Here is a 15,476-nt window from a genome sequence, read left to right as displayed (position 1 = left end):
AATGTACCGTCTCCGCCATAAATAGCGGCCTTTATAATGGCAGCCATATGTGGCTAATATGATACATTTCAGCTCCCGAAGACTCCTGATTAGTGGCAAGCTGGCTAAATTTCGGCACTCGGAGGCACGCAATAGAATCGCGGGTTCTGGGGGCTTGCAAAAATGCAAATTGCGGCATTGCATAGTGGACAATAACCCAGGGGGGTTCATAGGAGTAGGCACCACCAGGGGGCGTCTTAGTGTTAGGTACCACCAGGGGGGATTAGGAATCTGAAGAGGCAGGGTTCTGTGTGAAAGTAGGGTTAGGTTTAGCCATAGTAAAATATCGGTAAACATTACTGATATTTTACTATCAGAATCCAGCAGTAGAATATTGATAATGTTAGCAATATTCTACTAGCGGTAATCAATATACGCCCTGAAACAAGCATGCGGCAAGTTCAGTTAAACTTCAGTCAGAAACATCTGATCTCGATGCTTGTTCAGGGTCTGTGGTTAAAAGTTTTAGAGATCAGCAAGATAGTCAGGCAATTTGCATTCTTTAAAAAGAAATAAATATGGCAACCTCCTTATGCCTCTCATTTCAGGTGTCCTTTAATGACTCACAGATGGATGATGTAATGAAGTTATTAAAAACCGACAAGTTAAAATGGAAGGAAAGTGTTGGCTTACCTTCCGAGGAATTACCAACCAATGAATTGTAGAGATATTATTATTATTTATTCAGCACTTATAAAAGGACAACGCACTTTGTGGGTGACCCCTGCTTCCTCAGGTCATTGTAGTGCTTTTGACTGCACATAATAGCAATGAGAACCTTGTTTTCAGAGACGGATATCTGGAAAGGCCACAAAGGCCGGGCCTCGGGCGGCTGCAGCTGAAGGGATAAAGGGAGCACCTGGTCATGACAAAGTGGTTGATGATACATATGAAAGAGGAGGCTGCAAGTTGGGAGCAACACACAAAAAAGGGAAGCTTATGTCCAAGGGGGTTGTTCATTAAAGAGAGGCGCTGCAGCACATGGATGTTACACATTGAAGGGGAGACACAACACACTTGGCCTAGGGGCAGAGCCGGGACAAAGTTTTCCAGCACCCAAGGCTGAGACACCAAAGTATGCCCCTCCATCCCTCCCACCCCAGCCGTCACACACTGATTGCTATTAGACTAAAAGGCACCCCAGTACCCCCAGGACCTTAATCTCTAGTTATCTGGCTTGCAGTCACTGCCATGTATCCCCTTTTCCTATTTTTTTCTGCTTCAATCACAATAGGGGAATGATATCTGAATGAGTTGTGCCCTGAGGCTGGAGCCTCTCTCGCCTCTGCCTGGCACTGCCTAAGTGGGGAAAAAGTATAAATCCGGCTTTGCTTGTTTTAATGGCTCTCTTAAACGTTTCAAAACTAGTGGGATTTACAGGTAGTTAATTTATTCTGGTACATATTCAGGTAAATCAGGAATCAAATGAATTCACAGGCTTGGAACACGTTCTCCTTTTTAGAAATAGCATACTTCAGAACAAACACATTTATTCATTTCAAAAATGATTAAAAGACAAATAATAGACTGTTTTGCAACTTCACTTTTTGAGTTGCATCTTTTTTCTCCCTACCTTCAACATTTCAGTACAAGCGATAAGCAGCAAAAATGCTGCTTAGATTCAATGGAAATTAAATGGAAAATGAGAGCAAAATGCAGACATTAGATCTTCTTAATTTGCCTGTAAAACCGGCTATGGTGAGAAGAGTAAATTATCCAGTCGACTGAAAGGACCTCAGTCCGCTAAACAAAACAATGCAGTAAATAAACAGTAGCTCCGAAAAATGTGGACAGTGAAGTTCATGTTGGGGTTACCAGCTACAACAGCGGATCTGTGTCTGCGAGATTGACAAGAAGCTGAAAGTGTAGCCGGCTCTTCCCTGCTGGCCAGACCATTGTGCAGAAAGAAGTGTTTTCATATGGCTTAGACAGAATTCATTTCCATGCACTGCCTTTAATGGTTCCTGTCAGAACAAAACAGCTGGCTAGCATATGGGACTCATTTCCCTGTGTCACGTGGAACAAAATCTCAGATGTAAATACAAGTAACATAAAAGTATAGACCTCTAACCCAGAATCTTTAATATATGACGTGAAGGTATGTGCACAATGATGTCTCTGTGGCGGGCACTGGATGTACCCAGATTTCTGCCGCACCAAGACCAGGGGAGTCATAAGCCTAGACGTTCTCGGCCACTTAGGCCGCCTGCAAGACGTCAGTGTTAGGAAGACTCTGATTGTTTTCATTCAGTTAAATTGTCAAATATGGACCGATTGTTTATACTTTTTGCTAATTTCCATTAAATGGTAATGGAAGGATAAGCCGGGCTGGCCACACCCTGTACATTTGTCTGCCCGTTCATATAAACAAAGCTGTAGTAAAGGATTGGTAAAGATTATCTCTAAATCCAGAGCAATGTTAATGTCTCCTTGATTACTTGAAGTTCTAAAACGTTACCCAAAACCAATGAAATGAAGACTTCATCAATCTCTTAAGCTGGCCATAAATCTAGTGATTTTACAGCTCCATCGATCATGCTATGATTGTATTGAATCAGAAAATGGGTGGCACAACAAGCATGGGGGGCAGGGATCATCACGTAATCGTAAGGAGCACGCATTGAGCCTGGCTTAAATTTATGGACTGTGACTGTTTACCAGTGGCTGGATCTGTACACAGGGAAAGGGGGCCCGAATAGGACTGGCTAATCCTTACTGGTCTTTGTTAACCAACTCCTGGACCAATCGATATACCACGGATGTATCCCCACATGGGAATGTCCAAGTGGTCATGTGAGCTCACAGGTTTTTCATAATTTCAGTGGGCAGTCTGGCAACTGCTGTATGTGTATCCTGCTGTCTCCCCACCCACTCTGAAGAGGCCGGCCATTAGCTAGATACTGGTACCTATAGGTGTGGTGTGTATGTGACTGGATGCAGGTGCATAATGCAGAGATGGAACGCTCTATGTTTTAAATGATTTTATCATGTTTATTGGTGCATGTACTTTAGATTTTAATTCAGGTATTTTTTCATTGTTGTAAACCTATAGAGTCACGGGGCTTTTTACGGATTACAGAATTTTCAATATATATTCAGTAGGTTTAGTTGCGGTTAGCAGTGTATCAGATAGGAGTGTAGGGGTAAGTAATTCAAGTTTTTTTAAATGTTTCCTGGTTCCTGCTTAGCTAGTAGAAAGGTACAGAGAGGCACACTTGTCCTTGTAGTACTCCGGGTGCATGACCTTGGGTGCTAAGCAACACCCCAACGTAATCCAAGTAGTAAAGGTCATCGGTCAGCACACCAGCTTCTCAAAAAGCGTAGTTTATTTCCAAATCACATGTCAACACTATGGTTAACAATTGTTTCGGGGCCACTCAGGGTCCCTGTCTTCAGAACAGTGCAGAGAAAAGTGACTGAAGTGGACCTGACTGTTTCAGTGTCTGTGAACTGCCTCCAGAATGGAACCATCTTAGCTTCAGTGTTAATTTGCATTATGCAAAACACTAAAGGTGCCCATACACTCGTCAGATTGGCAGCAGGCAGATAAGAAATGCATCTGATGATCTATCTGATGCGTTTTTAGAACATTTTTTACCAGAATAGAATTCCAATAGATTTCAGTTTGAAATCTGATGAAATTCGATCTGATGGCATTTTTTTGCCATCAGATTTCCATTAAGGCCAATGCAAACTGATAAGCAATCTCATCAGATCGACCTAAATTTTCCACCCTGCAAGTTCGATGGAAATCCATCGAAATCGATCGAAATCGGCCGTCGATCGGTCGATTGGCCAACCGATTTGCGATCGATCGATCGATCGGTCGGCCAGAAAATCGGCTGAGTGTATGGGCTGCTTAACTGTCAGCAGTGATCTGTGAGCCAGAGGGGTTTTCTTACAGCATTGCTAAGCCCCTCAAATCTGGTTTTGGGCATGTTCCTGATTGGCTTATGGAGCTGAGCCTTCCAACTCTACTGTAAACATGAAGTGTCACAAGTGGCTCACTTTTAAAATATTTTTGAGGTATTTGAGGATTGGATTTTTTTCCATATAGATTGAGACTTAGGGGAAGTTAATATACAATACATTTTTTTTTTGTAATTTTTAACACAACTTTAAGTTTTTTTTTAATGCAGCTAAGTTTACTTTGTATGTAGTATATTGTTTATTTTCTTTACTAGTTTCTCTGTGTGTAAATCAAACCATGTGTGGTTACTGATCACATGAAATGCGTTTATTAAATGTCAGTGACTGAAGCGTTTACTTAAATATTTGGTGTATAATGTTCGCATTCCTAAAATAGCGGTGTAATGAGCTAAAAGGCAGGTGTACTGCTGCTAGCCACACAAACTAATGTGGTCCAAATATGTTTCATCCAAAATAGAATGAAATTTGGTAGCAGGTTTTATATATTTTATATATTTAGCAACATTAGCCACATTGAGGGTACTATCATGTTTCCATAGAATGACCCCTGTCAGCCACTATAGATGCAGCATATGTAACCGACACTGAGTGTGGCATTTGCTTTGGACTGATGCTGAGAATGCTTTATGTAAATCTGAACTAATATTTGTATTAACACTACGGTGTAGCCCTCCCTCTAAGGCCAGCTCAGTCATAGGTGAAATAGGTGTGAGGAGACACCCCAAACACTTGTGAACAGCTGGGAAGCAGTGTGAAATATATATTATATCCTCTACAGGAAGGATAGTAAAAAATATTCAATGTATTGGACACTTAAAAAGACAACACGTTTTGTGGACCTTATCCACTTCTTCAGGTCAAAAAAGACAGCGTCTGTAAATGCAGCATCTCAGACTTTGAGCACCATAGAAACTTAGCTCTCTTATGCAAGGGCCATTACAAGCATTAACAGTGATATTGCAGCCTCAATTATTCGCCTACCATTATTCTATAAAATCAAAATAATATAGTTCTAAATAGAACCAATATAATATTAAGATATAGAACCAAAAACTGAATCATGGCATCCCATTTATATAGGACTGTGGTATTCATTACCCAAATTGCATATTTCCCATCCAGCATCTGGAAACATTGTGTTTTCTGTACAGTACTGAAATAGGTGAATACTTGCATGGCAATATTTCTATATCCTTTTTGTAAATTGAGCTGCAGATGGTTTTGTGAACCCTTTAAATTGAAACTACTCTGACTCATAGTGGAAACTCCTTCCACCCTGTAGAAGGGAGTCAGTAGGAGTTGTATCAAAGCCTCCCCCTGCCTAACATGACTATCCTCAACCCTCTGTACTTCTTCAGAGGCCAGGTTGTAGGGAGAATAGGCTTGCCTATTTTATGTACTCATTTTATTAAGCAAAAAAGACTAATAAGTACAGTCTTTGATACAGCCTTATCCTTTCTGTGCATTTATTTATACTGAGTATAGCAGCAATTCAACAGAATACCCAAGCAGCTCGGGGTGACCAAAAACCACAAAGAGGGCAACAAACGAGACAGAAAAGCCCTCCTACTAAAAAAGCAATGTTTAGTGTGGTTTGCATTCTTAAAACAGAAGGTATTTGCGATAATTTAGATTTAAATGTGTAACTGTGGTTACCCACAATGCACCACTACTGAATATGCAAATTATCTCTTTATGCTGAGCTGCAATTCTGTTTTTCTGGTCCAAACCCCATCCCACATAGCCATATCAATCCCTGCCATACATTGAGGAAGACCAACAGTCTGAAACAGGCTGCATGCATGTTGGGTTGATGTGGCTTTGTAAAATTTTAAGCTATAGGTTTGCTATACAGCAGTGGTTTTGGATGTGAGCTTGGCTTCAGGGGCATAAAGAGATAATGTGCCCATTCAGCAGTGGTGCATTGTGGGAAACCACAATTACACACTTAAAGAGAAACTCCAGTGAAAATAATGTAATAAAAATTGCTTCAATAATTATGTATAAATGATTGACAGTGTTTTGCTCATTGTAAAATCTTTACTCTTCCAGATTTACATTCTGACATTTATCACACAGTGACATTTTCACTACTGGCAGGTCACTGGAAGGAGATGCTGCTTGCGTTTTTGGCAGTTGGAAACTGAGCTGTGAGGTGCTGACATCACACTGTGGGAGGGGTTTCGCCACAAAATCAGCCATACAGAGCCCCCTGATGATCCGTTTGAGAAAAGGAATAGATTTCTCATGGGAAAAGGGGTATCAGTTTACTGATTGGGATGAAGTTCAATTCTTGGCTACGGTTTCTCTTTAAATCTGAATTATCGCAAATACCCTCTGTTTTATATTATACTAAGCAAAGCAGCAAACCACCTTTATTTGCTGGATTTCCTGGATTTTGACTATAGTTCGTCTATAGTTGGCCATGCCTGACAAAAACACGTACAAAATAAATACACACGCATACTGTGTGTTTTGGTATTGGTCTTTTGGTATTGCCACTCTCACCTTGCTCCACACAGTGGCCACTTCTGGATTGTAATGAGTACAGTCTTGTGATGTAGACAGATTTGAAACTTTACTAGAAACAGCAAGTTTTAACAACTACATGTGTGAGTAAAATCTTCAAATGTTCTGTTTGCGCTATATCGTCATAAAAATTAAATTCATCACAAACTGACACGGCAGTTATAGTACAGTTTGAAGAAGCAATTCAGTTTTGGCTTTGATGTCATAGTCAAGGGAAACCTGATCTGGTTGAAGGGCAGCCTTGTTGAAAATGTATGAGTCTACAGATAAACCTCACAGAAGACACCCTGAATTTATTCTGTTTTGTCTTTTGCCATCTTATGTGGAAATCTTATATGCTGCTGGGTGAGGGGTGAGTGGTGGTAATTTAAACATCAGTCATGGGTTGTGGCATTATTTCTCAGCATGTGAGTATAGCCTTTTAATCTGTACAGACTAAAATGACGTACATCAATGCTTGCAGCACAGATGAGTCAGACAGTGCTGGTTTGTGTGCTGGCCACATTGCTAATGGCTAAGTTCTGAAATCCGATTTTGGGTGGATTCTGGTGAGTTTGCTCACCCAATTTTTTTATACTTTGTGGCAAGACCTTTCTTTTGGATTTCTCAGCACTTACGGTGGCCACATACCATACAATAAAATGATCCGATTTTACAGCAATTCGATAAAAACGATCGTATCTCCCGAAAATATCGAGAGCTTTTTTTTCCTTCGACTGAAAAATACGATCGGATTTCCCGTTTTTTTCGATTTAAATCGATCTAGAATGCCAGATATTTCTTTTCAATTTTTTTAAAGATTGTATGGTGTGTGTTAGATTGTCAATTTATTAATATACACATCCTAGCAATTTTGTCAGAGTTTCCAATCAGTTTTATCATAATTGGGGAAAGATTGAACATATGTGTGTGGTACATTGGTCATATTTTTGAAATGTTACAATTAGTCAGAAAAATTGATTGCAATTCTTAAATTGAACAGATATTTAAAAAATTGTATGGTGTGTGGCCACCTTTATGGCGGCCATACATGGTACAATTTTTTTCATACAATCTTACCATTTCTATGTAGTATAAGGGTAAATTAAGTGAATATACTGAAAGGATAATTTAGGCAGTTCCCTTATACTACATAGAATTGGTAAGATTGGATGAAAAAATTGTACCATGTATGGCCACCATTAGTCTGACCCAGGCATGGTTGCCAGGCAGTTAAATATGGGGTTTCTGGACAGCACTATTCCTTCCAATGCATTATTCATATTATGTAAGATAACAGAGTGGCCCATATGCAGTGTTTGGACCACTCTAGACCACCAGGGAAACTATATTGGAGGTGAAGCCCTAGAACACCAGGGAAGCCATATAGAGGAGGTAGAGGGAAAGCACGAGACACCAGGGAACTGTATAGGGGAGGGTGGTAGCCACTAGACACCAGGGGACTGTATTGGGAAGGGAGGAGTACCACTAGACACCAGGGAACTTTATAAGGGAGGAAGGTGACCAGTAGACATTGTGGTTGGCCCACGGCTTAGTCCCAGTGGTCCGTGTCGGCCCACTTTGTATTTGATCAATCCAAGGTCGGTCGGCACACCAGTTCAAATTCCCAAGCACATTTATTGAATGCACAGCATGACAATTGTTTCGGGGCCACGGAGGGTCCCCTTCATCAGATAAGTGCAGACATATGTCTGCACTTATCTGATGAAGGGGACCCTCCGTGGCCCCGAAACAATTGTCATGCTGTGCATTCAATAAATGTGCTTGGGAATTTGAACTGGTGTGCCGACCGACCTTGGATTGATCGTATTGAACTGATGTTGCTTCTACATCAAGGTTGTGCACCCAACTACTCACGGCAAGGTGTGCCTTTCCAAAATCTGTTACTGCACTTTGTATTTGAGTTTGACACCCCTGCACTAGAGGAACTACCTACAACATTATAATGACTCATTTTATTTTAAATGTACATTTATAATACAATGACTAAGTGCACAGAAATCTGGAGCAAAGTGGAGCTCGTAACTACAAATCACTGATGAAGAAAGCAAGGACTCTGATTGGCTGCTTTGAGTAACTGCTCCCCTTTTGCTCCAGTTTTCTTTGCACTTGTCTTGATAAATCAGTACTATGACCTATAACCCATGGTATATAGCACTGTATGCTATGGCGAATATCTATAATAAAACAAAAATTAAATTAAAACAGGCACATAAATACCATGTATTATCCTTTTATTAGTATTCTTATCCATTAATCCAGAGGATAGTGAAGTATGTTCATTGTACTCCTTCCAGCTGGTTCTTTTCATTCTCTCTGTTAGAGACTTTCCAGATGTAAACCTAACTGCTACATAAATATCTTCAGCTGGAAACATATCAGTATTTATATAAAATTATAATTATTAAGCCTATATATAAGCAGTGGAGAATTAAACACTCATGCTTATTGATTGGGCCTAATGTCTTGGTTCCTAAACCTGGGACAAGCCAGCACATTACCACTGAGCTGTGTTTTGGTTTTACGCATCCAGAAAGCCTTAAAAGGGAATCTTGAATCATTTTGATGCATTTCTTTCTTCTCCAAGTCTAAACCTTGTGCGGTTAGCATTAGTCTATGAAGACCTTGTTGGAATAGGTCATGTTCAGTGAAATTTTAGCTTAGCAAGGTAATCCATTACACATAGTAAAACTCACAGAGGAAAGTTTTGATATATCTTTGCATACCTGCCTTCTGAGATTTGTGTCCATAATATCTGTTAATTAAAACGTTTTCTTCATAATCAAAAAAAATCCTGGACTAGTTGACAGATATCAAAAACTGATTGTCTATTTAAAATAGTTGGATAGTGTGGCACACTGGTGTAGTGGATAGCACTGTCACTTTGCAGTGCTGAGTCACCGGTTCGAATCCCAGCCAGGGGCCCTATCTGCATGGAGTTTCTATGTTCTCCCCATGTCTGCAGGGGTTTTTCTCTGGGCGCTCTGGCTTCTGCCCACTTATAGATACGTTAATTAGCTTCTCCCTAAATTGGCCCTAGACTACAACGGCTAAATATCTATGGCAGGTATAGACTGGGAATACCTAACTGTCCTCTGTCTGAGGGACAGTAACAGACAAAATAATTTACCCCTTTATGTTTCACACCAGCACCCAGGCTTTTTAATGCAGTGTGATCTCATTGTTAAAAAAAAGGCTTTGGAGATACCTTAATATACCATAATCTGTAGAAATGCTATCCTTCCCCGAAATGCACTGATCAAGCTGCTCTCTCCAGAAACCTTTATAGCTTATATGTCACGGTGACATGAAAAGTCATCCTTGCTCCTAAATTGTAGAACATTTTCTCCACTGGGATTTCTGCAGAGCAGAGGATGAGGTCTTGCTTCAGTGGGCATGTTGTGAACCAGTAAAGGGGTCCTCTAGCCCTTTCAGTACAGCTGTGTAGGTGAAAGTCAACATGGATGATTCTTGAGCACTGGCACCAGCATAGAATACTTTTGGAATGCCAAAAGGTGGAAGCAGGGTTGAGGTTACAGGAGGATCTGTGTAGCTGCAGTTCAATTTTAAAAATCATTTTTATACCCTGGTTTTGCAGCAAAATGAATAGCATTGAAGACCTAGTGCTGAAAGGACGTGTATTGCCCCGTCAGTTTGATTGTTGTCAACAGAGTGAACCTGTTCATGTTCATCCACTTATACAGAGTTTCCCTATTTCCCTTACATGATGAGTTGTACTAGGTTAGTTGAACCAAGGGAAAGGGTTACTTGTGCTCTGTACTCCTGCAGTTATTTTGGTGTTTATGTCCTCATGATGGGATGGATGTGTATAAATAGACTACATATGTGGATTGTAAACATCTGCTCTTGAGTCAGGTTATGTTTATGCTGTGCATTATAGAAGACCATTCAAAAATAGAGCACGCATCTATTCATTTATTTTGTAAGCGATTACATTTACCAAAATGTACACATATAGGGTCACATCTAAAATGAAATAAGTTGTGTTTAATATCAATATAAATATGAATGATTTATGTGCTGTGTCCAGAGATCTGATATAGAAGCTATTTATGTGATGAATTGCAACACATTTAAGTATGTATACTGTATACTGGGTTCAGACAACAAACCAACAGATGTTGATTTAGGTAATACCTTTAAAGGGACTCCAAGCACCTCTCATGGGCATGACTTTAAGACTCCGACCAGTACTGCAAAGTACTTAAAGATGCATATCTTTCTGTAGCTTGTGCTCTCCTCTTTCATTGAATCGCTGTTCTACAACAAATAGTTTTCGTTCGATTTAAATTTAAAAATCGCGGCTGCCATCTTGGCTGTGTTATAACTTCCGGGTCACCCCTGTCTGCTCTGTTAGAGAAGTGCATCACTGAATGAAGCAGGAAGAGGAAGTGACACGCATGGCCATTGCAAGAGCCTCCTCCAGAGGGGTCAAAGCACAACTTTGTTGGAAGTAGTCTGTCTTAAAGGCATGCCCATGAGAGGTGCTTGGAGTCCCTTTAATGACTAAATATGCATTGTTTTGCAGCAAGCTTGGGAATCATTAAAGGACCACTGTTGTGAAAAATGGAAAAATTGTAAAATACATGTAAACACATACAAATAAGAAGTAAGTAGGTTTCTTCCAAAGTAAAATGAGCTATACATTACTTTTCTCCTATGTTGCTGTCACTTACAGTAGCTAGTAGAAACTGACAGGTTTTTGACTAGTCCATCTCTCCATTGGGGATTCTCAGTATGTTATTTCTTTTTTTGCAAAAGTACCACCTGAAAAGGATCTAGACAAATATGCAGGCTGCCCCCCCTTCCCCCCACCTGTTTGTACACTGTTCTGGCAGACACACTGAGCAACTGCCATTCACTGGGTTCTTTTGATAATAAAGAAAATCATGAGACTCCCCCATGAGGAGATGGGCTAGTCCAAAAGCAGTCAGTTGTACTACATACTGTACCTACTACCTACTGTAAGTAACAGCAACATTGGAAAAAAGTAATTTGTAGCACCTTTTACTCTGGGAGAAATGCTCTTTTTATTTGGGTGTTTTCATGTACTTTAAATGCTACAAATTTGCCACACTAGTGGTGCTTTAAGTTTCTCTTTTTCAGGCATTATACAGAACTAGATCAGAACCGTAGTTCTGTATAATACCTAAAAAAGAAACCTAACATTTTGAAAGCTTGAAGCAAAATATTGCGCAGTTAGTCATTAAAGGTATTACCGGAATCAACGTCTATTGGTTTAATGTTGGCATATCTGCTTCACGACTAACAGCGGACCATTCTTCACTTGCTATACTGGGTTCACAAACTAGATGGATTGTCCATCAAATGTATTCGAGTATCTTTGGCATGGCACAGTTTTCTAAGAGGATTTTGTCTTTTTAATTCCACTTGCTAACTGGTTTTTATTCTGCTGTCTTTTTAGTTCCCAGTGCAAACTGGAACTGCGGAGTGTCCAGCCTTATTGGAAACACACAAAAGCCAACAGGTATTGCAGACATTTACAGTAAATTCCGTCCTGTTAAGCGGGTCTCCCCCTTGAAGCATCAACCAGAGAGTCCAAAACTCAATGAAAGTGATGATCAGAAAGAGGGCAAAGATGAAAATGAAAATAATGGAGAGCCTGGGAAGACTTCTGAGAAAGACGGAGATCCAGGAGAAGGATTTAAATGTAAGAACATTGAACCAAGTGTTCTGCTTGGTGAACTTGAGCACTATGACCTCGACATGGATGAGATTTTGGATGTGCCTTACATCAAATCTAGCCAGCCTTTGACTCTATTTACCAAGGTAGCCTCAGAGAAAAGGACTTCCAGCATGCACCCGCTCTCTAAAGGAAAAACTGGCCCCGTGGGGAACCTGGAGAACTTGGCCTCCAATGCCACTCCGTACTGTGTATTGTCTCCTGTTAAAAACGTAGCTCAGCCTGCTGTCCTGGATCCGAGCAGGCATTCATCTGGGGGATTAGAGCATTCTCAGTCTAGCATTCAGTGTGGCTCAGTCCATGAATCTGATTGCTATAACAAGGGATTCCTCAATAGGGCTCTGTCTGATTCCCATGCACAGAAGCTTGAAAAGAGCATGCCTAACTGCCAGCTCCGGGCATTTCACCTGCCGCCTCCAGACGCACAACTCGATGGCATCAACGGCAACGTGAACTGGAACTATGCTGAAGGGGAAGATATGAAGAAAATCAAAAGCATTTTAAATATTGTTAAAGAGGGGCAGATATCTCTTCTGGTAAGTAAGCAAAATATTGATTCCTTTCCTGTTAACATGTGTATCCCTGTCAGTAGTGGATGTGGATGTACCGTGATGGGTTACACATAATAATGAGCACAGTTTATGTTGCTACTGTCCACAACAACCAATCACTTGCCATTTGCTGCCCTATATGTGCTGTTAATGTATGTGTATGCACAGTATATATATATATATATATATATATATGTATCCCTATATGTGCTGTTTACGTATTTGTATGTATATAGATTCCCCTATATGTGCTGTGTATGTATATATATATATATTGGCCTATATGGGCTGTATATGTGTGTGTGTGTGTATATATATATATATATATATATATATATATATATATATATATATATATATATATATATATTGCCCTATATGTGCTGTTTATGTATGTGTATATGTATATACAGCATATGTGTTGGCCTTTATGTGCTGTTTATGTATGTGCATATGTATATACAGCATGTATGCTGGCTTTTATGGGCTGTTTGTGTATGTGTATATGTATGTTAGACCGAACAAGAATAGTATGACTGCTTTCCATAGTTTTCTTTGCCCTAGTTTTCTTACCCAGATGTTTGCTAATCCATATGAAAGTCTGTATACACAGCGACTAAGCTCTGTTCAGTAGCCTGTTGTTCCACAATTTGGTGCATATGTTCCAGCTTATTTACCAAAGCCGGTCAGTGTCAAGGATAATGTATTCTGCAGCACTTAGGTGGCATTTATTTCTTTCCAGTAAGTGCTACAGTGTGTCAGCCTCTCCAACTTGTTTTCATCCCGGCCGCAGCTCAGCCTGGTCCCTCTCAGCTTCTTGTCATTGGCCCAGCGTGGGAACACCGGGCTGCCTGTTGTCTTTTCATTAGTATTCACAAGTGCTCTATGCCAGCTCTTTGTAACCACCATTCAAAGACGGGAGCAGGAATAGAAAGGCTAAAATGTCCCACGGCCCATGCAAAGTATTTCATTAGCAACAGCTCCGGCGATTAGATTCCACAAGTGCGTGTTGCCACAGTAACAAAGGCACTAACAATGCCATCTAATAGGCGCAAGATTAGATCATCCATTGCAAAATTAGGTTAGTTCTGCCGGATAAATCCGCTGCCTTTAGATCTGCTGTATGCTAAGCAGTGTATTAATTAATATTAAAATAATGTGTAAAGCAGGCCATATACTTAAGATAATAAAATAGTGCAAAGGTCATAAATAAGAAGTACAATAGATAATTTTACATCATCTCTTAAAACTTACTTTTCAGCACTCTGCAATTGGAAAAAGTACCAAAAAGTAGATGAAAAAGTACTGCCAAAATTATTCTGAGAATTCTCTTGCTCACTGGTAGCTTAAAAGGCATTTCATTGATAAGGTGTGAAAAAAATCACATAGGAGACAATTTAGGAGAAAAGGTAAATGGAATAAGGGCCTTTGTTGCTATGGGTTACTCTGCTTGTCACATAATCTTTACATTTATCCATTAAGACCGTCTACTTTTTCCATGGTAACTGAGCAACATATATATCAAGTTCTAATTTAACAGAGAACTCTAGGCAATGCTGTATAGCATAAGTGGAGGGAGGTGCAGTGCTACAACCCTTAATAAGTGATCATTGACATGTACAACAAGCAAAAGCTTAAAATTATGTTTGTGAAAACCATCCAGCATGCTGAAAGACTTCAGCAACTCAGAAGAGCCATCTTTTGGAACCATAATATATAAATTGGGTAGCAAATGTCAATCCCTGGAGTGATGATGATTTTTTGGACAACGGGAGGTGATTGCAACAAATTAATCACCATTTGTTCGTCTTGATATTAATCTGACTTGATCTTATGTACTAAGGGGGAGGTTAGTCCCCTTGCACCCTCCCACCTCAATTGCACTGCTGTACACTTCATATCTCTCTAACCCTGCTGCCCTCTCACACAGTTCTGCAAGAAGAAGTAGCACCTCACATAGGAAGACATTTATCAGGACTCTTGTATTGAATCACATGCTTAAAGAGACTCCGTAACAAAAATTGCATCCTGTTTTTTATCATCCTACGAGTTCCAAAAGCTATTCTAATGTGTTCTGGCTTACTGCAGCACGTTCTACTATCACCATCTCTGTAATAAATCAACTTATCTCTCTCTTGTCAGACTTGTCAGCCTGTGTCTGGAAGGCTGCCAAGTTCTTCAGTGTTGTGGTTCTGTGATGCATCTCCCCGCTCCAGGCCCCTCTCTGCACACTGCCTGTGTATTATTTAGATTAGGGAAGCTTCTCTCTTCTCTCTTATATTTTACAAGCTGGATAAATCCTCCTCTGAGCTGGCTGGGCTTTCACATACTGAGAAATTACATACAGGCAGAGCTGTCTGCACTCTGCAGGAAGAAACAGTCTGACACTTCAGTGGAAGATAGCTGCAGGGGAAAAGAAACACACAAATGATCTCTTGAGATTCAAAAGCAAGGCTGTATACAGCCTGCTTGTGTATGGATGTATTTTCTGTGTGGACATACTGTACATCAACCTACTTCCTGTTTTGGTGGCCATTTTGTTTGTTTATAAACAAACTTTTTAAAACAGTTTTTAACCACTTTTAATGCGGCGGGGAGCGGCGAAATTGTGACAGAGGGTAATAGGAGATGTCCCCTAACGCACTGGTATGTTTACTTTTGTGCGATTTTAACAATACAGATTCTCTTTAATGTTTATGCTC

General features: G+C 40.2%; 1 protein-coding gene across 7 annotated transcripts in view; it reads left to right on the top strand.

Annotated features, from left to right (window-relative positions):
- The window catches only part of SNCAIP (synuclein alpha interacting protein), a 309,420-nt gene that overhangs the window by 204,855 nt on the left and 89,089 nt on the right, over positions 1-15,476 (top strand). For all 7 annotated transcript variants that reach the window (XM_068246969.1, XM_068246983.1, XM_068246960.1 and 4 more), the window contains one exon: positions 11,945-12,759. In XM_068246969.1, coding sequence (XP_068103070.1) covers positions 11,945-12,759 — 815 coding nt within the window. The remainder of the gene's footprint in view (positions 1-11,944; positions 12,760-15,476) is intronic.

This window comes from Hyperolius riggenbachi, chromosome 1 (genome assembly GCF_040937935.1).
Source record: "Hyperolius riggenbachi isolate aHypRig1 chromosome 1, aHypRig1.pri, whole genome shotgun sequence".
Lineage (NCBI taxonomy): Eukaryota > Metazoa > Chordata > Amphibia > Anura > Hyperoliidae > Hyperolius > Hyperolius riggenbachi.
This window is presented reverse-complemented; position numbering and strand designations above follow the sequence as displayed.